At 39.5% G+C, this 27,600-nt stretch overlaps 1 protein-coding gene across 1 annotated transcript in view; it reads right to left on the bottom strand.

Moving 5' to 3' along the window:
- Window positions 1-27,600, bottom strand: part of doc2b (double C2-like domains, beta) — a gene marked incomplete at its 3' end in the record, with an annotated part of 203,611 nt that overhangs the window by 22,739 nt on the left and 153,272 nt on the right. The window contains exons 5-6 of the mRNA XM_079248261.1: window positions 20,758-20,867; window positions 5,367-5,493 (exon numbers count right to left, since the gene is read on the bottom strand). Coding sequence (XP_079104387.1) covers window positions 5,367-5,493; window positions 20,758-20,867 — 237 coding nt within the window. The remainder of the gene's footprint in view (window positions 1-5,366; window positions 5,494-20,757; window positions 20,868-27,600) is intronic.

Genomic DNA, 27,600 nt, shown 5'->3' with positions numbered 1-27,600 from the left:
CCTGGGGTCTCCGTCACTGTGACTGCTCAGACCTGGTGTGATTTAAGTTAAGTCCATGTCCACACAGAGACGAGTTCAGGGGTCCTCAGAGAAAACAGCCTGGGAACCTCTGGTCTACATTACAGAATCATTTTAACTCTTGATATCTGGCCTCATGTCAGGTCTGTGGACCAGTGGTGACCAAGTCCAGTCCCGGGATCACTATCCTGCAGCTTTTAGATGCAACTCGTCTCCAGAACAGCTGAATCAAATGAGTGTGTGGTTAGCAGGCCTCTGGAGACGGTCTTGGCTGCAGACTGGGGAATGAGGCGGGGCTTGAAATTGGACACGGCTGGATGTCCAACCCCGCCCCCTCATTTTGATTGGATCATGTTTCTCCTTTCCTCTAAATGGCCACTGCTAACCCTAACCCTAACCACGGCCATTTGACATCCAGGCACGCCCAATATCCAGGTCCAAACCATTCTCCAGGCTGCAGCTGGGGGTTACTGGACCTCTGCAGAGCTGAATGACGTGCAGATGAGGGAATTCAGTTTCAGGCGTGTTGGTGAAGAGATGCATCTAAAGGTTGCAGGATGGTAGATCTCGAGGACTGGACTTGGGCACCCTGATCTAAAGGTTGCAGGACCGAACATGGAGCCCTACTTTAGACAATCCACAGTTGTCCTCAAATGTATTCATACTCTCCTAGTAAAGAACGGGAAAAAAAAACAAACAAAACAGCTGCCTGTGAAATAAGCAGAAATTCACAAAAGTAACAACAAATAGAATTTTTATGAAAATCATGACATTATTTTCTAATTCTGGTTCAATAGAAATATTTTTTAAAAAGCGAACAAATATGACAAATAATGTTACATCACATATAAACTAGTATTTATTTGAACAATCCTTTTTTTGTTTCCGCTCCAGTCAGGTGTTTTCTGTTCCTCTCAGTCAGACTTCTGCACCTGTTGACAGGTATTTTGTCCCACTGTTCAACAGAAAAGTGCTCTAATTTGTCCAGAACCAATTTGTTTGTTTGTTTTTCTTTTTTTCCTGCAACTCAATTAAATGAAGAAACAGTGTCAAATGTGTAATTATTGTTCTTTATTGTTGTTTGGTTAAATATACATCACAAACAAATTTAAAACAACCGTTTCATAATTTTCATTTCACCAGGTTGCACTGTTTAGTTTTAGTCACTAATTTTTAGTTTTTTCATTCTTGTTATTCTCTTTATTGGAGTGACTTGTAAATTCAGCCTTTTCTATGATGAAAGGGAATGAATTCATGAGGGCGATTGTCCTTCTCAGTAGCTGCGTTACCGTCTCACCTGGAATTGTGCAAAACTGAAATACTGCAATAACAAAATGCTAAGATGTTTAATGGAAATGCCAACATATAAAAAGTTTTTACATGCTCATGAGGAGGTTCTTCAGACATTTTGACATAGAAGTGCAAAGTAAACCTTTTCACATTTTGTGTCCCCGGACATGACATGATGTCAGGTGACCAATTCATTTCCGGTAAAGACGGAGCGGTATGGAACAAAAGACAGCAAATTTCAGAGTTTTATAATAAATTAGAAAAGAAAATAAAGTAGAAAGGCTTTGGAAAGCCATGTCAAATTCTCCACAGCAACTAGAAAACCCCCAAAATAACGTTACATGACCACCTTGCATAATTCTCGTCAGCCGATGAACCATTTTGTAAATGGTGCACCACACACCGTTTATTGGAACAAATCGCAGTTGTTGTTTGACAAAACATACAAATATGGCTTTTATTTTGTGAAAACTGTACTGGAAACGCAGCTTGTGACTCACTCACTGTGTGGCCATTGCAGAAAGAATCCCTCCTGGACCTCTTTGTGAGACCCATCCAACACATTTTGTCCTGCCAACGCTCACATTTCTAATTCACTCCTACAAGTTTGAATAAGGAGTTAAAAACAGCGAATGGGTTCCTTCAGCCCACCGCGAAGGCATTCAGTTCAGCTGTCGCGTGAAACGTGTAATTTGCCAAAATTTCCCCTGAAACTGTATTTAAAGTGTTCAGTTTTTCGTTTTAAAAGGAAATGACAACAGTGATGTGAATCAGCAGCTGGCTGTGATGGCTAGACCTTCAACTGTTTGAGAGAAAAGAAACTAGGTTAGGCTGATGACCTTCAGGCTGATGTCAGCTGGAAGAGCAGATCCAGAGTCGAGGTTTTCATATCCATCTGTTTGACAGACATTGCTAACTGGTCACACGGTGAAAACTTTAAACCTGGCGTGGTTTCTGGTGAGACATGAACCAGTCTGAGAATTTCACGATCCAGCTTCCTGGTAGTTGCAAGGAGAAAAGGTTGAGATCGACTGATCTGGAAGACCACAGCGGGTTCCCTCCTGTCAGTAAGAACAGGAAACTGAGGCTACAATTCACACAGACTCACCAGAACTGGACAATAGAAGATGGAGAAACTGGTCTGATGAGTCTCCAGTTCAGCTCCACATTCACATGGTAGGATCAGAATCTGCTGGAAACATCATGACAACATGGATCCATCCTGCCGTCAGGATCAAGGCTTCAGGCTGCTGCTGCTGGAATGGTGGGGGGAGGTTTTCTGGTCCCACTTTGGTCCCCTTAGTACCAGTATGACATGGTTTAACCAGCACAGCCTACCTGAGTCCTGCTGCTGACCATGTCCATCCCTTTCTGAGCACAGTGTAGCATCTTCTGATGGAAACTTCCAGCAGGATGATGCACCATGTCACAAAGCTCACATCATCTCCACCATGACGATGAGTTCACTGTCCTCCAACGGCCTCCACAGTCACCTGATCTCAGTCCAGCAGAGCAGCTTTAGGACGTGGTGGAACGGGAGATTCAACATGTTTTTCTTAAAGATGGTGGTGATGGGATGTGAACGTGTGCATCCTTTACAAGCTCTCTACATACAGTATTACTTAGAGTTGTTAATTTCATGTCTGGAAAAATAAATCTGATTTTGGTATAAACTGAACGATTTTGTGGCGACATAAATGTAACAGATCTGTTTTACAGGTTCATACACTGACTTGTTTATGAGCTGAAGAAGTCAGTCAAAATGTTCCACTGCCAGGTCAGAGCCATCAATACGGCCGGCACCGCAAGCTGCTGGATGGCAGGATGCAATGGGTTAAGTTAAATTCACCCCGAGCAGACCAAACAAACAGCGAATGGAGCAGAGTTACCTGTAGTTAGCTCTTCCTCTCCGTGTAGCACACAGCTTTACTTTGCATTTAAGCATTTCTGCAGCAAAATAGACGAACAAGTCTCCGTCTTTTACAGTCTGAGACACAGCAGTCCAACAGCTAAACTAGAAAAGAAACTGACCAAAGCAAAGAACTAAAAATCAAACCTTCACTTTTTCTTCCTGTCTGACACATCAACATCTAAGGTGCACGCATAAACATGAGAAAATATATTCACTGTTTGTTGGAGAGTAAACAGTTTACAAATAGTTCCTGTAAAACTGCGAACACTGAAGTCATGCAGGTCTGCAGAGGTTGAGGACCAATTTAACTACTAGTGTTACTGATTTTAGTCCATAGTGACGTCTCGGTTGTTTCCACTTTTACTACACACACTTCCACTTCGTCAGGTCCACCTTGCTGTTACCGCGTTGAAACTCTGTTTGCCATCAGAACCGCTTCAGTTCTTCACTGCAGAGAGTTAAAAACATTCCTCTAAGATGAGCTTTGTGACATGGTGCATCATCCTGCTGGAAGTTTCCATCAGAAGATGCTACACTGTGCTCAGAAAGGGATGGACATGGTCAGCAGCAGGACTCAGGTAGGCTGTGCTGGTTAAACCATGTCATACTGGTACTAAGGGGACCAAAGTGGGACCAGAAAACCTCCCCCCACCATTCCAGCAGCAGCAGCCTGAAGCCTTGATCCTGACGGCAGGATGGATCCATGTTGTCATGATGTTTCCAGCAGATTCTGATCCTACCATGTGAATGTGGAGCTGAACTGGAGACTCATCAGACCAGCAACGTTTCTCCATCTTCTATTGTCCAGTTCTGGTGAGTCTGTGTGAATTGTAGCCTCAGTTTCCTGTTCTTACTGACAGGAGGGAACCCGCTGCGGTCTTCATTATGTCTGCATGATGACGGGCTTTAGTTGCTGCCGTTTGATTGGCTGATGAGATATTTGTGTGGACATTCGGTTCAGCAGGTGGACTGGAGTGTGTCTACATTTTCATGTTCAACCTGATTTTGTTTTACTGGTTATTTGTCCTTTCCTGAATTGCTCTACACCATGTTCTACAACAATAACCAAAGATATTGTCTTAATTATACAGTATTTTAGTGCAGCATGGATCCTAACACACCAAGACGCCTCCAGCTGAGCATGTTACACGTCATAAAACCAAGTGACTCATTACAAACTCCTGTCTTATTTTTGGTTCATTTTCTCGTTTCATTTCACAGCGATGGTCAATGTAACGTTATGTCCAAAAAAAAGTGATTTCCATTCATTTCTAAACTGAAAATAAATGAGGAAATCACTGGAAGGGAAGCGCCGATGCAGGGATGTGAGCTTGGGGGTGGTGCAGAGTTATGATGCAGATTTTACTTGAGATGTGAAATTTCATGGCTGCAGGATGGTTCCTACATTAGTCGTACGATTGCAAATTAAATGAGAAGCATTTAGATGTCTTTGCTTCAGTAAAGGACACATGACTGCGGCTGCTCGGCAACAAGACTCTGTCTCCTCGGGGAGCTATGGAAACATGCAGCTGCCGGTACAATGATGTATTAAACAACATTTTAGAGCCCAATGAACCTTTTTAATCATCTTTTTGTTTTATTAACTATGAGCAGACTGTGATTTCTGATTGTCTGTCAGTTCCTGTTTCACATCCATTTTATAATTATTTCTGTACTTAGCATTCATTGTTGAAGGGGCCCCAAAGCACAAGCAGTTATTACAATAAAAGCTGAATTGTTTCTGCTTTTCTAAACCAGCCACAGTTTTTAATCAAATCTCAGGAGATGAAAATGTGAATAATTGTTGCCATAATGCAGCTAAAGGTGAGGTGAAAAGAAGTGCAGACCGTCCACAAGAAGTGAATTTAAACCACATGACAGATTAGAGCATTGGGTTTTGAGCCACTGAGTGTGGTGTGGGAGTGGATTGTGTGTTATGAGAGCATGGGAGTGAAGTGGAGTGGAGCATCATTGAACTGAGATTGGATATCCTGTTGATGTTGCCTACGTGTTGTGCAGTTTAAGGAATGTGATGGAGAGATGTTCCACATCAGGAATGTGTCTGCAGACGCATTTCTGTGTTTCTTCTCCCACACGCGAAAAGAAACCAAAAACTACAAACATGCATGGGGCGTATTGGACTTACAGGTAGCTGTTTCTCCAGGCAGTTGTTGAAGTTTTTGAGTTGGTTGGGCTTCAGCTTCTTGAGGGGGATTCGAGTTTCCCCGATGAATTCGTTGTGGCGGAATTTGTCCTCATCACACACTGAGATCCTGAGAGAAGAAGACAATGAGTTGACTGGTGGGAACATAAGTAAAGTGAGACTCAGGGGAAATTTTTGTTGGTAAAATAAAGTTTAAAATCCATAAAACCATTCTTCTTCCACCTGGATGCCTTCATCTTTCACCACAGGCGTTCGTTTCTCATCAAAAGCCTCAGCAATGAAGCAAAAATACAGTGACTGCATGGAGGCAGCTCGTAAGATCGTTGTCAGACTCAATCGATGTGACAAGAAATAATTATAATGGGATAATTATGCGTCAGAAAGGCATTCAGTCATGTACGGATCAGGTGGCTCACAGATACGAAAATAAGGAGGAAAAGTATTGATGAGAAGAATGGAAATGTTTCCACTGACTGAAAAATGACGTTGTTTTCCAGATCATGTCAAAAAACAAATCACATTTCATCCACAGGATGTCTAGTTGTTTATTCAGTTAATGTTGTTTTTTTCCTCTGAATCCTCAAACCTTAAAACTCCAAAACATTTTTGCTATTTTTAATTGGTTGGTTCATTATTACATGATGTAAAAATACATTTGTTAACCTTCTTATTCCCAGTCAGCAAGCAGACAAAATGTTTCCATGCAGACATGATGTTTCCATACAGACATGATGTTTCCATATAAACATGATTTTTCCATACAGACATGATGTTTCCATACAGACATGATGTTTCCATACAAACATGATGTTTTCATACAAACATGATGTTTCCATACAGACATGATGTTTCCATACAGACATGATGTTTCCATACAAACATGATTTTTCCATACAGACATGATGTTTTCATACAAACATGATGTTTCCATACAAACAAGTTTCCATGCAGACATGATGTTTCCATGCAGACATGATGTTTCCATACAAACAAGTTTCCATGCAGACATGATGTTTTCACACAAACATAATGTTTCCATACAAACAAGTTTCCATGCAGACATGATGTTTCCATGCAGACATGATGTTTCCATACAAACATGATGTTTCCATACAAACATGTTTCCATACAAACATGTTTCCATACAGACATGATGTTTCCATGCAGACCTGATGTTTTCATACAAACGTGATGTTTCCATACAGACATGATGTTTCCATACAAACATGATTCCATACAAACATGTTTCCATACAGACATGATGTTTTTATATAAACATAATGTTTCCATACAAACATGATGTTTCCATACAAACATGATGTTTCCATACAGACATGATGTTTCCATACAAAAATGTTTCCATACAGACATGATGTTTCCATACAGACATGATGTTTCCATACAAACATGTTTCCATACAACATGTTTTCATGCAGACATGATGTTTCCATACAGACATGTTTCCATGCAGACATGATGTTTCCATACAAACATGATGTTTTCATACAAACATAATGTTTCCATACAAACATGTTTCCATGCAGACATGATGTTTCCATACAAACATGTTTCCATGCAGACATGATGTTTTCATACAAACATGATGTTTCCATGCAGACATGATGTTTCCATACAAACATGTTTCCATGTGGGGCTTTTCAAAATGGCGGAAAGGCGAGCGGTCGCATAAACCAACAGCTCCCAGTGGGTCTGGCTCCCCCTGTAAACTTCACAACATTTCAGAGACAAACGTAGATGGAAAGTATGCCAGGAGGAAATAACAGAAGAAAGAAACGAGGAAAGACACCAGTACAACCCGAAGAAGACACTTTATCGCCGAGTGAAAGTGAGGATAGCAACGCGGACGCTAGCAAGCTAACCGATGATGATAGCATGGAGGCTATGAGGGTTAGCATCATTGCCGAAATACAAAAAGTACACACGGACATCGCCAAAGAGCTATCAGAAGCAACGGGGCAACTTAAGAAAGAGCTTAGTGACTTCAGAGGAGAAATGAATAACAGGCTGGGTGTTATCGAGATGGACATGAAGGAAATGACAAATAGGATGGATGAAACTGAAGGCAGAGTTGCTGAAATGGAGGCTTTCAGCGCGGATGCAAGAGACGTATTGTCCCACACACTTGAACTCAACGAACATCTTCAAGAGAGGCTGGCAGATCTAGAGGCACGCTCACGCCGAAATAACATTCGAATACACGGCGTAGAAGAAGGTGCCGAAAAAGATGACATGTTGGGATTTGTGGAAGGGTTTATTAAAGCTGAACTGGATCTCCCCGACCACCCACTTGGAATACAAAGATGCCATCGTTCGCTCGCTGCTAAACCTCCTCAAGAAGCCAACCCAAGGTCTATCGTTCTCTGCTTTCTGGAGTTTAAGACTAAAGAGCTCGTGCTTCAAACCGCGTGGAAGAAGAAACAAATCCAGTACAATGGGAGACGTCTCTTCTTTGAACAAGACTACACTACCGATATACTGGCCAAGAGAAGAGCATATGCCCCCATCAGAAAAACGCTGAAAGAAAAAGGCGTGCGTTTCCAGACGCTTCACCCCTCACGACTCCGTGTTCACCTCCAAACCGGCCCAGTGATGTACAGCACCGCGCAGGACGCCGCAGCTGACCTACAGAGGAAAGGAGTGATTGATGCTGGAACTTTCACTCAAGTAACAAAGCCCAAAGAGCCTGCTGCTTGGAGGATGGCACAATCTGCGTGGCAAAACGCTGGCACCTCGCGTCGCAACCGAGAGAGGATTAAGCGCATTCAGGAAAAGTTAAAGGAATTCCGACGCAACAATGACCATACAACCTGACATTTACACCTTTCTGATCACCGGTGAGATATATTTTGTTTTTCAAATCCTCAGATGTTTGTAAACTTTTGACCCTGCTACTGGGAAACGCTTGCCTGTTCTACCTCTTATGCGAGCTGCTCTGATATACTCAAATCAGAGGTTATGGCCCGTATTGAGGGGGGCTCACTGGTCTTTGCAGGACTCCCCTCTCATTGTAGAAGTGAATAGTACACTTAATCTTTGGAAGTCCTATTTGTTTTTGTTCCATTTTGTTATTTGTTCAACATGTTCTATTTTAGATGGACCGACATTTTTTGACTCATATCTTATCTATGTAAGTTGTTTTATCTGCTGTAATAATTCAGTTTATTGGGAAAAAGGAAATGAATAGAGAGAAATATAATTTCATTACCCTTAATGTAAATGGATTGCGCAGCCCTGTTAAAAGGAGTAAAGTTATAGCTAAGATGAAACGTGAAAAACAAGATATCATATTCTGGCAAGAAACTTATTTGTCAGATATCGAACATGAAAAACTTAAAAAATGGTTTAAATACTCATACTTTTCTTCATTTAAAAGGGGTTGTGCAAGAGGAGTTTCAATTCTTATTTCAAACAGGGTTAATTTTCAGTTCAGCTCACAGGTGGCCGATGAGGAAGGCCGATATGTGTTAGTGAAAGGTTTTATTGATCACAAGAAGGTTACCTTACTAAATGTTTATCGGCCTCCCAGAAGCGATAAAAAACTCATTAGGAAGATTTTTGATTTATTATGCAATGAGATGTCCGGGGTAGTGATATGTGGTGGAGACTGGAATTTGCACTTAAATCCTTCATTGGATGTCTCATCTAAAACAAAAAAGATACAACCAGAAGTACAAATTGCTAAAAAATTATTGAAAGAGTTAGGCATGATAGATATATGGAGAGACTTACATCCAGGTGAAAAAAGTTTTACTTTTTTTCCCCCACTCTCATTCAATGTTTTCCAGAATAGATTATTTTTTCATGCCTAATCATGACAGACATAGGATTATTGATTGTCATATAGATGTTCGGGATATATCTGACCACGCGGGGGTTTACTTAACAATACATTTAGATACTGAACAAAAAGAAAGAGTTTGGAGGCTGAATACGAGCTACCTTAACAATGAAGAATTCCAGAAATATACTCAAGAGGCTTTTGAAGATTACATGTATTATAATAATAAGGACAACACTTCTCCAAGTGTATTGTGGGATGCTGCTAAAGCAGTCCTCAGAGGTAAACTGATAATGTGGTCATCTATTTAAAAAAAAGACAAAGAGAAACAAATTGCTGATAAGGTCAAGGAGCTTAAGTTTTTAGAAGAGGAACATCTTAAATATAACAACGCAAACAGTTTAGAACGGTTAACTTTAACGAGACGGACCTTAAACGAACTGTATGAGAACCAATTATCCAAGAAAGCAAAATTTATCAAACAAAACTACTATGAGAATGGACCCAAAGCTAAGAGGTTACTTGCTTGGAGGACACGCAAACAGGAAGCCAGTCGTTTTATACACAAAATTAAAAACCCTCAAACGAATGAAATACAATATGACCTAAAGAATATACAAGAATCTTTTGTCTCCTACTATTCAAACTTATACTCTCAACAACCCGCGGCAGACCAAAACTTAATAGAAAATTTCCTAGACTCATTAGATTTACCTTCTATAGGCACAGAACAAAATAAGAGACTTACACAGAAAATAACAGAGGAAGAAATTAGTAAAACAATCTCAAACCTTAAAGGTAACAAAGTGTCCGGTCCAGATGGGTTTCCTTCAGAATGGTACAAGTGCTTTAGGCAAATGATCATACCAATATTAAAGGATTGTTTTAATTATGTTCTGGAAGGCGGAGAAATACCCATATCTTGGAATCAAGCCCTTATTTCAGTAATACTCAAACCAGGGAAAGATGCTACTGAATGCAGCTCCTACAGACCTGTATCAGTTCTAAACAAAGATTATAGAATATTTACAACAATATTAGCCAAACGATTAGAAAATATAATTCCTGAATTAGTAGATACAGATCAAACAGGATTTGTTAAGAATAGACAAACACACGATAATATACGCCGAGCATTTAAACTTATAAATCACATGAAATCCAAAGAATCTGTGCTCCTTAGCCTCGATGCAGAAAAGGCGTTTGATTCCGTAAGATGGGAATTTTTATATTCAGTCCTAAAACGTTTCGGTTTCAATAACCAGGTTATTAAGTGTTTAAGATCCCTGTATAGCACACCCACAGCAAGAATTAAAATTAACGGAGATTTGTCAAATTCGGTTTCACCAAAAAGAGGGTGCAGACAGGGATGTGCAATGAGTGCGACGTTATTTGTATTGTTTATTGAACCATTGGCGCAGGCCATCAGGGAATCCAAAAATGTTGTAGGCGTTACCATGTACAACACAGAATATAAAATATGTCTCTATGCAGACGATATTTTAATGACCCTTTCTAAACCTGATACAAGTCTAACATCATTACTATCTTTACTCCGCACGTTTAGCTCATTTTCTGGCTACAAATTAAATCTTCGTAAAACACAAATATTAACATTTAACTATAAACCAAATAGAAAAGTTCAAAAGCAACTAAAATGCAATTGGAATAACAGCATAATTAAATATCTTGGGGTCCATATACCCAAGGATCTAACAGAAATTTATAAACATAACTATAGCCCCTTAACGTCCAGTATAAAAGCAGATATGAAACGATGGTTACTGCTACCAATGAATATGCACCACAGAATAGAACTGGTAAAAATTATTATATTACCCAGACTGCTTTATCTATTTTTGGCACTACCAGTTGAAGTACCCTTCAAACAATTTACTGAATGGAACAGAATGATTTCAAATTTTATTTGGGACAATCACAGACCAAGGATAAAATTTGAAACTTTACAGTTAACAAGAAATGAAGGTGGCAGGGCCCTTCCTTGTCTTCAGAGTTATTATAAGGCTGCACAACTTAGGGTTCTAGTTGCATGGTGTGACCCGTCGTATGATGCCAGATGGAAGGAAATGGATCAGGCTGAGATCCAAATTCCTCTTCCCTCAATTTTAGGAGACAAACACTTGTTGCAGGCACTTTTGCCCAAAATATCTATTTGGATGAAAACTCCACTAAGCATATGGCTTAAAGAACTCCAAGATAAGAATGTTGAAGAGGAAGCAAAGATCCTACGCTGGCCGGCATATGACGGATCATTCATGCCCACAAGACATGATACCAGGTTTAAATATTGGTGTAGCAAAGGTATCATTGCATATTGGAAAATTGTTACAGGGAAGGGACTGATAACCTTTCAACAACTATCAGACAGGTATAATTTAGGGAAAGAGGACTTTTACAGATATCTCCAATTAAGACATCATTTTAAAGCTGATATTAAATCCAAAAGCTCAGAGAGCAACCCTCTAATTATGCTTGTTATAGATTCATGCAAAGGTAAACTTAATAAAAAACAAATCTCATCAATATATTCAGTATTACAATCTAATAAAAAACACTCTACCATGTATATCAAACAAAGATGGGAAACGGAAGTTGGAATTAATCTATCTGAGGATGACTGGTTAAACGTGTGTAGAAATATTGTAAACACTTCTTGCTCTGATTTATGGAGGGAATTCACTTGGAAGAACATATTAAGGTATTTCATTACGCCAAGGATAAAAGAATTACAAACTAAAAACTCTATACAGGGTAATTGTTGGAGAAAATGTGGACAAACATCAGCAGGCCATTATCACATTTTTTGGGAATGCTCCAGGATTGCCCCCTATTGGACAGAGGTGATTAGACAAATCAAGATGATTACAGGATTGCAACTGGAGGAGACCTTTTCAGTGTTCTACCTTGGAAATATACCAACTGGACTACGAAAAGAAGATAGATATCTTTTGCTTATTATGTTGGCTGCAAGTAAAAAAGCTATTACGCGGAAATGGCTGAAAATGGATCCACCGACTGCTAAAGAATGGACAGAAGTGATAAACGAAATACACACAATGGAGACTGACATTTTCACTGAGACATACTTCAGAAAAAGGGGAGCGTTTTTGGAGAAAATGGGCAAACTCATTAGAAACTAAAATGTAAAAGAATAACTATGTAAGATAAGCTAAATGAAAGGGAAAAAGAGGAAAAGAGGTAAAGGGGAAAAAACAAACAAACAAAAAAAAAACACTTAAAATATACATACTTAAATATACATATGTAACCTGTGACAGTGTGCCCTAAAAACCTGTAAATTGGGGTTTGTATGTGTCGGTCCATCTATTGTTCTGTTTCTTTTATGTTATGTCTGTATTATTTCTGTTTGAAAATTTGAAAATCTTTCAATAAAAACAAAGTTTAAAAAAAAACATGTAGGCATGATGTTTCCATACAAACATGATGTTTCCATACAGACATGATGTTTCCATACAAACATGATGTTTCCATACAAACATGATGTTTCCATACAGACATGATGTTTCCATACAAACATGATGTTTCCATGCAGAAATGATGTTTCCATACAAACATGTTACCATGCACACATGATGTTTCCATACAAACATGTTTCCATGCAGACATGATGTTTTCATACAAACATGATGTATCCATACAGACATGATATTTCCATACAAACATGTTTCCATGCAGACATGATGTTTCCATACAAACATAATGTTTCCATGCAGACATGATGTTTCCATACAAACATGTTTCCATGCAGACATGATGTTTCCATGCAGACATGATGTTTTCATACAAACATGATGTATCCATACAGACATGATGTTTCCATACAAACATGTTTCCATGCAGACATGATGTTTCCATACAAACATGTTTCCATGCAGACATGATGTTTCCATACAAACATAATGTTTCCATGCAGAAATGATGTTTCCATACAAACATGTTTCCATGCAGACATGATGTTTTCATACAAACATGATGTTTCCATACAGACATGATGTTTCCATACAAACATGTTTCCATGCAGACATGATGTTTCAATACAAACATAATGTTTCCATGCAGACATGATGTTTCCATACAAACATGTTTCCATGCAGACATGATGTTTCCATACAAGCGTGATGTTTCTTTGCAGACATGATGTTTTCATACAGACATGATGTTTCCATACAAACATGTTTCCATGCAGACATGATGTTTCCATACAAACATGATGTTTTCATACAAACATAATGTTTCCATACAAACATGTTTCCATGCAGACATGATGTTTCCATGCAGACATGATGTTTTCATACAAACATGATGTTTCCATACAGACATGATGTTTCCATACAAACATGATGTTTCCATGCAGACATGATGTTTCCATACAAACATGTTTCCATGCAGACATGATGTTTCCATGCAGACATGATGTTTTCATACAAACATGATGTTTCCATACAGACATGATGTTTCCATGCAGACATGATGTTTCCATACAAACATGTTTCCATGCAGACATGATGTTTCCATACAAACATGATGTTTTCATACAAACATAATGTTTCCATACAAACATGTTTCCATGCAGACATGATGTTTCCATGCAGACATGATGTTTTCATACAAACATGATGTTTCCATACAGACATGATGTTTCCACACAAACATGATGTTTCCGTGCAGAAATGATGTTTCCATACAAACATGTTTCCATGCAGACATGATGTTTTCATACAAACATGATGTTTCCATACAGACATGATGTTTCCATACAAACATGATGTTTCCATGCAGAAATGATGTTTCCATACAAACATGTTTCCATGCAGACATGATGTTTCCATACAAACATGTTTCCATGCAGACATGATGTTTTCATACAAACATGTTTCCATGCAGACATGATGTTTCCATACAAACATAATGTTTCCATGCAGACATGATGTTTCCATACAAACATGTTTCCATGCAGACATGATGTTTCCATGCAGACATGATGTTTTCATACAAACATGATGTTTCCATACAGACATGATGTTTCCATACAAACATGATGTTTCCATGCAGAAATGATGTTTCCATACAAACATGTTTCCATGCAGACATGATGTTTTCATACAAACATGATGTTTCCATACAGACATGATGTTTCCATACAAACATGTTTCCATGCAGACATGATGTTTCCATACAAACATAATGTTTCCATGCAGACATGATGTTTCCATACAAACATGTTTCCATGCAGACATTATGTTTCCATACAAGCGTGATGTTTCTTTGCAGACATGATGTTTTCATACAGACATGATGTTTCCATACAAACATGTTTCCATGCAGACATGATGTTTCCATACAAACATGATGTTTTCATACAAACATAATGTTTCCATACAAACATGTTTCCATGCAGACATGATGTTTCCATGCAGACATGATGTTTTCATACAAACATGATGTTTCCATACAGACATGATGTTTCCATACAAACATGATGTTTCCATGCAGACATGATGTTTCCATACAAACATGTTTCCATGCAGACATGATGTTTCCATGCAGACATGATGTTTTCATACAAACATGATGTTTCCATACAGACATGATGTTTCCATGCAGACATGATGTTTCCATACAAACATGTTTCCATGCAGACATGATGTTTCCATACAAACATGATGTTTTCATACAAACATAATGTTTCCATACAAACATGTTTCCATGCAGACATGATGTTTCCATGCAGACATGATGTTTTCATACAAACATGATGTTTCCATACAGACATGATGTTTCCATACAAACATGTTTCCGTGCAGAAATGATGTTTCCATACAAACATGTTTCCATGCAGACATGATGTTTTCATACAAACATGATGTTTCCATACAGACATGATGTTTCCATGCAGAAATGATGTTTCCATACAAACATGTTTCCATGCAGACATGATGTTTCCATACAAACATGTTTCCATGCAGACATGATGTTTTCATACAAACATGATGTATCCATACAGACATGATGTTTCCATACAAACATGTTTCCATGCAGACATGATGTTTCCATACAAACATAATGTTTCCATGCAGACATGATGTTTCCATACAAACATGTTTCCGTGCAGAAATGATGTTTCCATACAAACATGTTTCCATGCAGACATGATGTTTTCATACAAACATGATGTTTCCATACAGACATGATGTTTCCATGCAGAAATGATGTTTCCATACAAACATGTTTCCATGCAGACATGATGTTTCCATACAAACATGTTTCCATGCAGACATGATGTTTTCATACAAACATGATGTATCCATACAGACATGATGTTTCCATACAAACATGTTTCCATGCAGACATGATGTTTCCATACAAACATAATGTTTCCATGCAGACATGATGTTTCCATACAAACATAATGTTTCCATGCAGACATGATGTTTCCATACAAACATGTTTCCATGCAGACATGATGTTTCCATGCAGACATGATGTTTCCATGCAGACATGATGTTTTCATACAAACATGATGTTTCCATACAGACATGATGTTTCCATACAAACATGATGTTTCCATGCAGAAATGATGTTTCCATACAAACATGTTTCCATGCAGACATGATGTTTTCATACAAACATGATGTTTCCATACAGACATGATGTTTCCATACAAACATGTTTCCATGCAGACATGATGTTTCCATACAAACATAATGTTTCCATGCAGACATGATGTTTCCATACAAACATGTTTCCATGCAGACATGATGTTTCCATGCAGATGTGATGTTTCCATGCAGACATGATGTTTTCATGCAAACATGATGTTTCCATACAAGCGTGATGTTTCTTTGCAGACATGATGTTTTCATCCTCAGCTGTCAGACACGCAGTTGTGTGTTTCTGTTTGGCTTTAAAACAATTAAATTTTTCTTTTTGCAAATTATTTATTTAAATTTTTGGTTTAAAATTGTTGAATTTATTTTTGAATTGTTGAAAGTCTTTTAAAATTTTTTTAGAAATTTTGTTTTATTTTTTATTGTAGTCTTTCAAAACAAAACAATTAAATTAAAAACAATTAAGTGTTTGGTACGGGCTGCACGGTGGCGCAGTGGTTAGCACTGTGGTCTCACAGCAAGAAGGTCGCTGGTTCGATCCTTGGCTGGTTTGGTCAGTGGCCTTTCTGTGTGGAGTTTGCATGTTCTCCCCGTGTATGCGTGCGTTCTCTCCAGGTACTCCAGCTTCCTCCCACCATCCAAAGACATGTATGTTAGGTTAATTGGTCACTCTAAATTGCCCCTAGGAGTGTGAGCATGAGTGTGGTTGTTCATCTCTCTGTGTGGCCCTGCAATGGACTGGCAAGCTGTCCAGGGTGGACCCTGCCTGTCACCCAAAGCCAGCTGGGATAGGCTCCAGCTTCCCCACAACCCTGAATTGGAATAAGCAGTTCGGAAAATGAATGAATAAGTGTTTGGTTTAAAAAAACTTAAATAAGCTAAATGAATGAACAGGAAACAAGGCTAGACAGAAAACACAACTACACAATAAAACAGGAAACAAGAACTAAACACAAAACCCACATCATGACATCTTTTCTACCATCTTATTTCATTTATAATGAAAGCCAGTGATTGGTGGTCCCAGCAGACTGTCCTAAATAAACGCTGTGAACAGTTCCTATGTCAGCACTCTCTGCTCCAACATGACATGATTCATGCTCAGGCTCGTGTAGAGGACTGCTGTTAGTTTCAAGTGCTTTCCCTGCATAATCAGTTCCCATGCAGAGGAAAACATCCAGCATTGTGCAGCACATGGCTTGTTCAGAATGTGGTGCAATCAGATCCAGCCTAACAACAGCTCTAATAATGATAACAGCTTTTTTATTTGCTTTTGGGGTGGATGGTGTTGAAATTTAACTCTAATAGAAACAGATGAGGTGTATTATGTGGAAATGAGGAGGCATTTCCTGCTGGCTTGGAAACAGCTAACAACAGTACTGGTCATTGGATCACATCTCTGTCGGCTGATGCAACAGCATTGTGGTTGTTGTATTCTGTGTGACAACAATTTCTGCTGCTGCAAAATTAAATAATCAGCAAAATGCTGTTATTTTATTCAAGGATGATGATAAGGTTGCCTGTCGATTTCCGGACTTCACTTGTTGTGGGAGAATAATTTTACATTAAAGACCAACAAAACATCATCCAGATGTTAAGGAATAGCGCTGCATCGCCATGACTGACTTCCACACCAGTAGAATCGATGTCATTATGATCTAAAGTTATTCCAGCATTTGACCAAGACTTTTTTTTACTTTCATTTGTCTTCATAAAGCAGAAAAACTTATCCATGTCACTACAGTCTGTACACTGAGTTCAGCTGTAAATACAGGCAGAATCAACAGCTCAGTTTAGATTGTACATAGAGAGTAATGAACACACTGGATAATGAAGTAATATGTACTTTATATGCAGGGGCGGCGCTAGAGCGGTGACCAGGGTGGTGTTGACCACCTCTAAAATCTGACTGGATATGGTGAATGCCACCCCAGATGATTGGCAGGTCTCTGAGGAGGAGAACAGAAATGTCTTTCCAGGCTTGCATGAATCACCAGAATCTCCACATCAGTTTGAAGGAACTCTAAAAGTAGTTGTAGACGTGTTTCCATTACACCTAGAGTTGCACAAAAACTAAATACAGCGATAAAAAACACTGATGGGAACACCTACATTTCTAAAAAAAAAAAGTCTCAAATATCCCTAAAAGTTTTTACACTCTCTTGAGGTGGTTTTTCAGACATTTCAATACAAAAAATACATCGCAAAAGTGTAATGGAAACACTTTTTTTTTTTTTATGTATGTGTCCCCGGATGTGGCCAGTTCATTTCCAGTAAATATGGCGCGGTGTGAAACAAACAACAGCAATTTTTCTAGTGTTAGAAATAAAATGATTGAGAAAAACTTTGAAAAGTCGTAGCAAATTCTCTACAGCAAGTAGAAAACCCCAAAATAACGCTACGTAGCTATCTCACATCAGCCACAATCCTCGTAAAACCTCTCCGTCTCACGAGAAACCTTCACTGTTCAATGGAAACACCCATTGCTTTTTTTGTTTGTCGAAACTTACAAATATGGTTTTTATGTTGTGAGAAAATGTAATGGAAATGCAGCTTCTGATGAGGAGGATCATCAGAGATCATGTTTCTCCAGTTTCACCGTCTCTTCATCGGCTTCCTGATTAATTCTAATGGAATCTAAAATGCTTCTCCTCCCATATAAAACTTTAGGACACCAAGCGCAGTTGGACCTGAAAGAGGTCCAGATTTTCCCAACAGAGAAATTCACTTTCAGACATCAAGGTTCTGAAGCAGGGATGTCCATAGTGGGTCCTCAAGGGCCCCACTTGTCCTGCAGGTTTTCCATCCCAGGTCCAACACACCTGGCCTCCATTCAATGGCTCCAACAGCAACTAAGTTCTGTACAATGACTGATTCATTTGACTCAGGTGTGTTGGAGCAGGGATAGATTGAAACCCTGCAGGAGGACCGGAGTTATCAGACCCCCTGTGTGGAACCAGCTCCCAGTTTGGCTTCAGGAAGCGGACCTCCTCTGCAAACAGACGTCTTAAACTCATAAAGTCACAGAAATCATCAACTAAATAATCCTGTATTCAGCTTCATTAAAAAAAATCTGAATAAAATATTTCATATTCAAACTTCTGCACGTCCATAAAACACTCGTCTTCCAGGAGTCTCCATGGAAACATCCGATGCCCCTAGAGATGTCAACTCAAGCCCACCTCCTGGACCAGTAACCAGTATAACCACCAGTTTGTTTGTAGCTTTTGGTTTTCTAGCAAACCAGTGGTGGAACTGGTCTGTGTGACTATTTCTGTCTGGACTCACAGACCAGAAGACGGACATCTCCTCTCTAAAAGTGGCTTCAGCTGCGGATCAGAACCGCATGTCCTGCCATTTAACTGGAAACGTTAACTGGTAATGTTAACTGGAAAGTTTGGGATTAAAAAGACCAGAGCGAACTGCCAGAATCCTCCTCTGCACGGCTCCGCCTGACAGAAAACACTCGTGCATATGGTTGCGTAACAAGCCTCCACCACTTGCCTGACACACCGTGAACACTTTGGTAAAAATAAAGGAGCAGAGAACGGTGCAGCAACGCGTTCGTTGCAGAGTGTCGACGTTCGCACAGGAAGCCGAGGTTCTGGCAGCAGGTTTCCACACCTCTCAGGTGTTGCAGGGAAAGACAAAGCAAACAGGAATCCTCTCCTCTAACATGTTTACACAAACAAAGGATTCCCCGGCTCTCATCTGGTCAAACGTTCAGCCAGAAGCCGGGCGAGCCTACAGAGGAAATGAGAGCGCTGCAACCTGCTGGTTTATCCCAGGAGTCGGGAAGGAAAACAATCCGTCTGTCAGACGTCGCTGCATCCAAACAGCAGCTGAAGGGAGAAGAGAGGTTTACTCTTCACCTTCCTTCATTTAGCTCCATTTACCTTTTCATTTGTTTTTCCTTTCTTCCATCATCATGTTCTCTTTTCCTCCTGTTTTTCTCTCCTTGTTTTTCTCTTTGTTTCTCTCACTTCCCGGTGTCTATGGAGCTAAATCAGGGCCAATATGTTTGTTTATTTATGAATATATATATATATATATATATATATATATATATATATATATATATATATATATATATATATATATATATATATATATATATATATATATTTGAAACTGATTAAATTAATTTGAAAATGTGAGTCAGTTTTTTACAATGAACTCTTACGACACAAAATAAAAAAGTGTATCCAATGTTTGTATCAAATTTAATTCCAAGGGGGTTGTATATTTTATTTTTGAAACATCTAGTTTCTAAAAATTAATTTTCAATATGATATTGTTTTGCGAGTTTGAGATATTATTCACTCGGTTTTAGGATCTAGCCATTCAAATTTAGATTTTTTTTTTTCTGTCATTTTCCAAACCTCATTCACAGTTTCAGATTTTTATTTCACTTTGCTCCTTTGATGTTTAACTTTCAGATTCCTGTTTTTCAGTTTCAAACTTTTGGCCCTGATGTGGCGTGGGGGCGGGGCTTTCATTTCATTTTCAAATTAATTTTATTCAGTTTCAAATATTTTTTTTAAATAAACAAAAATTTGTGGCCCTTATTTAGCTCCACACATGTCCCCCCTCCCACTCGGTTCTGTTTCCATTCCTCTCTTTTCCTCCCCTTCCTTCTCTCTTTCTGTTTTTCCATCCCTTCTTTTCATTATGTTCCTAATTTCATTTCTCTTTCCAGTGATTTACCCTCATTTGCTTCCGTCTTTCCCACCGTGTCTTCACATTTATTTCCTCAACCTGCCTTGATTTTATGTCCTTCCCTCCAGGCTTTTCTTCCCGCTCCTCCACTTTGTCATCATCTCTTCAGATGATTTTATTCTACTATCTTTTATTCACTACTTTTCCTTCCTTCCATGCTGTTTCTCTTTACTCTCAGAACACATTTTGCCGTTGTTGACGGTACCTGAGTGTTTTGCGGACAATATCCTCATCGGTGATGCCATAGTAGGTCAGGGTCTCACTCCAGACGGGGTTGAGTGTGTTGTGCAGGGTCTTGGTTCGGAGTTTATTTGCCTGAAAGACAAAAACATTCACTGTAAACACATCTGAACGTTGCTAGCAATTAAATATGTTTCATCTCCTCCCAGCTCGTCCCTTAGCCATCACTGTCATTGAAAATGTGCCATAAAGTCTCCAAACAGCCTTGAAACGGCCGAGCCTCTCACCCATTTAGACGTCTGATGGCTGAAATGCAAACATGAGCTCCGACTGAACACATGAAAAATAAACTGTGTGTTAGGTGAAAGGGGGTGAGGAAATCCCATGGATTTTATTCATACAGCTCTGAATCCTAACATCAGTCATCTCGCAGCACCCTGCATTGTCTCTGGATGGATGAGGTGAGGAGATTGATGCTGTTGTGTCTGTGTGTTGCATCGGAATCAGGTGGTGGGGAGTTTAGCTTTGCATAAAGACCAGGGAGGAAATAAATGTGCCTGTTGACACATTTAAAGATGTGATTTACAGTTTAACTATCCACCCTGTGGTTTTTATGTATGTTGGGTGTCATTAGCGCCGGATGGCCAGCCGTTCAGACGCCTGCTTTCTCAGCTAAATGTGAAAGAAGCCGAAACCCTCAACGCATCGTCACATTTATTTTGACTTGGTCAACAAACTGGTTTTTATCTCAGAATTTTTAACCTCCTACAACATGAAATGCACATACAGTCGTCCTCAGATGTATTCACAACCTTTCATTAAAAAAAAGCCGAATTTACAACAGTAACTCAAATAACTGAAGACTAAAACAGGAACAGGAACTAAACATGTGCTACATTACAATTTAGAGATATAAGACACTGTTTTGTCATTTAATTGAGTTGAAGAACAATACAAAACAAACAGGAAAAAAAGAAAAACAAACAAACAAATTGGTCCTGGACAAATCAGAGACTTTTCTGCTGAACAGTGGGACAAAATACCTGTCAACAGGTGCAGAAGTCTGACTGAGAGGAACAGAAAACACCTGACTGGAGCGGAAACTTTAAAGGATTGAACTAAACATTAGTTTATGTGTAATGCAACATATTTTATCATGTTTGTTTGCTTTTCTAAAAGAAATCTATTGAGCCAAAATCAGAAACCAAAGTAATGATTTGCATAATTCTTTTATTTATTTCTACTTTTGTCAACTTCAGCTTATTTTACAGGCAGCTGTTTTTTTCTTCTTTAACAGGAGGTTATGAATACATTTATACATGGACATCACATTTATCACTGTCTTCATGATGTGAACCTGCTGTGATGGATGATTTCACTGCCATCAGAAGTTTCTGACCTTAAAATGCTGCATTTTCTCCCAGTCTAGATGCATCAGGTGTCAGCTGTATGTATATTATATATATAATATTTGTACTGTGCACTTTGTTAATTTGTTCATTCATTTTCTACACTGCTTGGTTCATTGCATGGTTGTGCGGAACCTGGAGTCTATGGAGTCTATCCCAGCATTTTGTGAAAAGTTGTGATGGAAGGGCAGCTTGAGTTGGACATGATGTACGATGGACAGAACACGCAACCTGAAGTCAAGACCAGAATGACAAAGTCTAACATAACCGGATCTAACGCCACTGAAATTAAGACTGACAGGGGATAATCCCAACAATAATAACCCAACATCAGAAGACATCCACGGATGTTTGGGACACAAAGTCTTAGTCTAAGCAGTCACCATATGCATCGTTTTACTGGACCTATGTGGAGATATTTGCAGCAACTGAAACCGAGCCAGAGGACGGAGATTCTGGGAGCAGCTTGACATTTCTCTCATTCTCGGAGCAGCGAATCCTGATGAGACGAGCCTGTTGTGAATCACAGGGGAGGACATGAGCTCTCATTGACGGCAGGTCTCCACCTGCTCCAGTCCGCTGCCACGAAGCTGAACTGCAGCCACAAACGCACCGTGAACTGGGAGTTAACCTGTTGTTTAGACTGATTAAGACATTTTGCATCCATTCCTGCGTTATCCTCTTCAGAGTAACTGGGAGTACTGGAGCGGGTTGGGTCCAACTGCTGGTCAGTCCATCACAGAACACGTTGAAACTTCATTTTTACTTCAATCATTTCTTGAACTGGTTGCTTCTTGCTTGATCTGCATGAATTATTCTGTTTTCTTTCCGTCTTACAGGGTTTTGACCTTGATGTTACAGGAAAATCTGCGGACATTAATGAGCATCAGGATGCCTTCAGGTGGAACATCTGGATGGTTTTCACGTCTAAAATAAGATGATTCCTGTTTAAATCCAGCAGATTTGTTGCGTGTTATTCTGTCCATTCAGTTTTTCTAACAGCAGAAATGAATGAATGAGCATTCAGACTGATTCATGTGATCATCTCTCTGTCCTCCACTGTCTCGTTTTCCATCCATCCATCTTTTCTCCACCATGTCACTCTTCCTTAATTTAATGTTCGGCATTAGACCTGATCCAGACCTTTGAATGATTTCTGTAATTCAGTCTTCTTAACTAGCTGGTGGCCTCAGATATCTCTTCATTCCCAGCGTGTCACTGGCGATCCAGTGGTCCAATTAATCACCATCTGATGGTCATTAAGAGGTAAAACACCAAATGCCACTTCGCTTGGTCGGTATATTTATGAGATGGAGCAGAAGTGATCACCTCATCCTGCATTCATTCATTCATTTTCCAAACCGCTTAAAATGATTAAGCTGGAGTCTTTCCCAGCAATCACTGGGCGAGAGGCAGGTAGACCCTGGAAAGGTCGCCAGTCCATCACAGGACCAACTTCTTCCTACATCTCTAAGAAAAGAGATGACTGTTGACTTCAGGAGGAACGGGAGTAAAGGAAACTGTTTTCATGCAGGTAGAAGAGCTGGAAGTGGTGGTAAAAAACCAGTAGCTCAGCTGGACAACAGACTAGACTGGAAATGCAACACAGAAGAATCTAGAAAAAGCAACAGAGCAGATTTTACTTCTAATTTTCAATTCAATTCAGCTTTATCTGTATGGCGCCACTTTACAACAATGTTGTCACAGGGAACTTTACATACACACCATTTCAAGCCAATTCATACATATCCTATAATAGAAACCAACTGATTGCATCGAATCATGACTTGGATCCAATCCTCCATCCTGAGCTGCACGAGGCGACAGTGGGAAGGAAAAAACTTCCCTTTAACAGGAAGAAAACCTCTGGCAGAACCCGGCTCAGGGAGGGCAGCCATCTGCCTCGACTGGTTGGGGTGGCTTCTCAAAGCTGAGATCATTTCATGTCTGAACCAAGATGTTGCAGATCTTCTGCACATCTGATGTGAAAGTGCAGCTTTGCAGCATCTGGAGGGGCTGCAGAGCCGGAAACAGAACCAGAGCCAGAGCCAGATCCAAAGCAAGAACCAGAAATGGAAACTTAAAGAGACTGGACAAACTGATCAGAAAGGTTCAGTTTTTGGCACATTGCTGGTTCTGATTCTCTAGAATAAATAAAGTAATTTTAATTTAATATATTTTATTTATTTTAATCTGATTTAATTAAATCATAAACTGGACCAACGTGGTTACATGAGGGATTTGTTTTTAACTGGATTACAACTGAACTCCAGTGAGCTGGACTGTATCTTTAAAACAGTCTTGACAGGACTTTGTTGTGAAATGAAAACTGAACTGAATTAGATAATTACAGCATAAGTTTGGATTCTTCCTAATATTCCCGTGTTACAACCAGTTCCACCATTATGATGTCCATATCCACCACTGGCCTCATTACCAGTAAAGCTCATGATGGAGGAGCAGGTTTGCTGCTTCTTTCTCACAGCAATTAACAAGCTTAAGTATTAAAGATGTAACTAATTTGGCTTTTTATCAGCAAAAATCAAGCATTGCTTTCATAAATAAATGCATGTTTTACAGAAGACTAATCACCATTTCATCTAAATAAAGCGTTACAGTAGCTTAGAAAGAGTTATTTATAAATGCATAGATGGCGAGGCACCCAACAGGCTTTGAACAGGGTAGCTGAAAGGGGACAAACTTGTTAGCCTTACGTGTTTTAGCTGTGAATCCCTGTGTGTTGTCGGGGGAGACAATCGTGGATCATTCAATCTTTCCATTTAAATGGAGGAGCGTTTGTACTCTTTATTTTGGGAGAAGGAGGAAAAAATATCCAATAAAGGAAAAATAAATAATAACCAGGAGAAAAGGAACGTCCACGTGGGCGTAGCGTTTACCAGATGGAGACAGTTCATGAGGGAACTGCAACTGGAGGTTGCAACTTTCTGCTAAACAGGTTTATTTAATCTAACAGTAAGGTTTATTCAGTCATTCATCCATTTTCCTGCCCGCTCAGTCCGATGAAGGGTTGCAGGGAAGCTGGAGCCTATCCCAGCAGTCTCTGGGCGAAAGGCAGGGTACATCTCGCCAGTCCATCGCAGGGAACAGTGAAGTTTATTTTGGCGTTTTGTTAGAAACAGGGCAGGCAGTCCAGCAGCTACTTTATCCTCCTGTTTGAGTCAAATCATTTACTTTTATTGGCTGTATAAAATGGCAGAGATGCTAACTTAGTTAGCCTTCAGTGGAAAAGCTCCGTTGCAGCAGTTTGAAGTTGCTGTTTTTCTTCACAGACGTTATACCAGCAGGCTACCGTTCGCTGCTTTTAGACGTATTTTCCCAGTTTTTCCTCATGTTTTATCATTTATTTCAGCTGATTTATTAAGGTTAGCTGTTAGCTGTTAGCTATTAGCAGTAGCTTGGTACCAGATACATATAACTTATCAGCATCGACAACAATACAGAATTATTTATCGTTTTATACCTCATCACCTGGTGGGACTCCCACCTGTGTCGTCTTCACATTTATGACTCTCGGTGGCTTCGGTAGTGGTAATAATGTGCTTAAACGGTGAATAACCAGAGAGCACCACTCAGGTATTTGCATTCAACTAGCACACCGCTAGATGGGAGTAATTCTCACACTGGGGGTCTGAAAGTAGATGATCAGGTTGAATGACGACTGATTCATGTCGATCTGTTCCTGTAGAGCGGTGTTGTGCATGAATATGTTCATTAAATAAGTTTATTTTTCTGTGAACGCCAAACTAAACACAACAGATTTATAAATAAAGAAGTTAAATGTGGACTTGTTGATCTTACATGAAGTCCCGTCTACAGTTTCACCAGCACTACACCACCTTCACACTACGTTACCCACCATGCACTGCACACTGTAACACAACAAACAACAACGTCCACAGTCCTGGCCTGAAATGACCAGTGGAGATAAAAGGAGATGCAGATGCAACATGACCATCTCGGCTCTATCTCCAGAAGATTCCGACAGAAAAAATCTGACATTTCTCCGCCTGCTTTTAGCAAATAAAAACATCGGTTTCTATTCTGAATATATATATATATATATATATATATGCTATGGTCATGCCCATGATGGAGTGATAAGACAATAATTTAACTTACCCACCTATGAATTCATATCATAGATGATATGAATTCATCCCTCTCCTCCCCTCTTACACTGCAAAAACTGAAATCTAAGTAAGATTAAAAATCTTAAATTGAGTACACGTATGCTTATTTTTTTTAAAGGTAAGAAAATTCTTAGTTTTTATGCCAAATAGTTCCTCTTGTTTTAAGAGTATTTTTACTTGTTTTGGGAAGTCTTCATTCATTCATTCATTCATTTTCTGAACCGCTTAATCCAATTCAGGGTCGCGGGGAAGCTGGAGCCTCTTCAGCTGGAGCCATTTTGGGAAGTCTTGACAAGCCAAATTTATTGTTCTGTTGGCAGATAATTTATCTTATTTTAAGCAACATTTACCTTATTTTTGAATGTTTTTTCTTGATTTTTAAGGCTGAGTTTTTGCAGTGTACCGCATGCAGGTAAAGTGACACAATCTCCATTCATTCATTCGACCATTATCCTAACTGCTTAGTCCAATTCAGGGTTGCGGGGAAGCTGGAGCCTATCCCAGCTGTCTTTTGGGCGAAAGGCAGGGTGCACCCTGGACAGCTCACCAGTCCATCGCAGGGCCACACAGAGAGACGAACAACCACTCACACTCAGACCCACTCCGGGCAATTTAGAGTAACCAGTTAACCTAACATGCATGTTGTTGGACGGTGGGAGGAAGCCGGAGAACCTGGAGAGAACCCACTCATACACAGGGAGAACATGCAAACTCCACACAGAAAGGCCACTGACCAAACCCCTCCCCAGCCAAGGATCAAACCAGCAACCTTCTTGCTGTGAGGCTACAGTGCTAAAGTTATGTAAAGTTTTTTCCTCATATTTGAGTAGATTTCTATGTAATCACAGCTTTATGTCTCCTAATTAGCAAAGATGTCATGGTGTATTATTTTGTGTTTCTCCTTAGTTCTGGTTTGTAGTTTTCCTTGTTTACTTCTCTGACGTCTAGGTTCCTGTTCATTAGTTTCACCTGGTTTGATTTTCTCATTAGTTTCACCTGTGTCTCGTTGTGTTCTGTGTATTTCTACCCCTCGGTTTTTGTCTTGAGTTGTTGGATCGTTGTGTTCGTGTTAACCTCTGAGTCTTCTGTTCACTATAAATACTCTGGATTCTGCCTCTCTACTCTGCGTTTGGGTCCACACGTCGGCACCCACTCCGTGACAAAAGATTTATATCAAACAAGGGTGCACAACAAAGAATGTATTTATTTCTAATAAAGCATTTTAATCTTTAAGTTTGGTTAATTGCTTATCGATGACCCCGTTACTTCAGACGCTAGCAGAAGAAAATACCACAGCTGTGCGTCCCA

This window comes from Telmatherina bonti, assembly GCF_933228915.1.
Source record: "Telmatherina bonti genome assembly, chromosome: 10".
NCBI classification, from domain to species: Eukaryota; Metazoa; Chordata; class Actinopteri; order Atheriniformes; family Telmatherinidae; genus Telmatherina; species Telmatherina bonti.
This window is presented reverse-complemented; position numbering and strand designations above follow the sequence as displayed.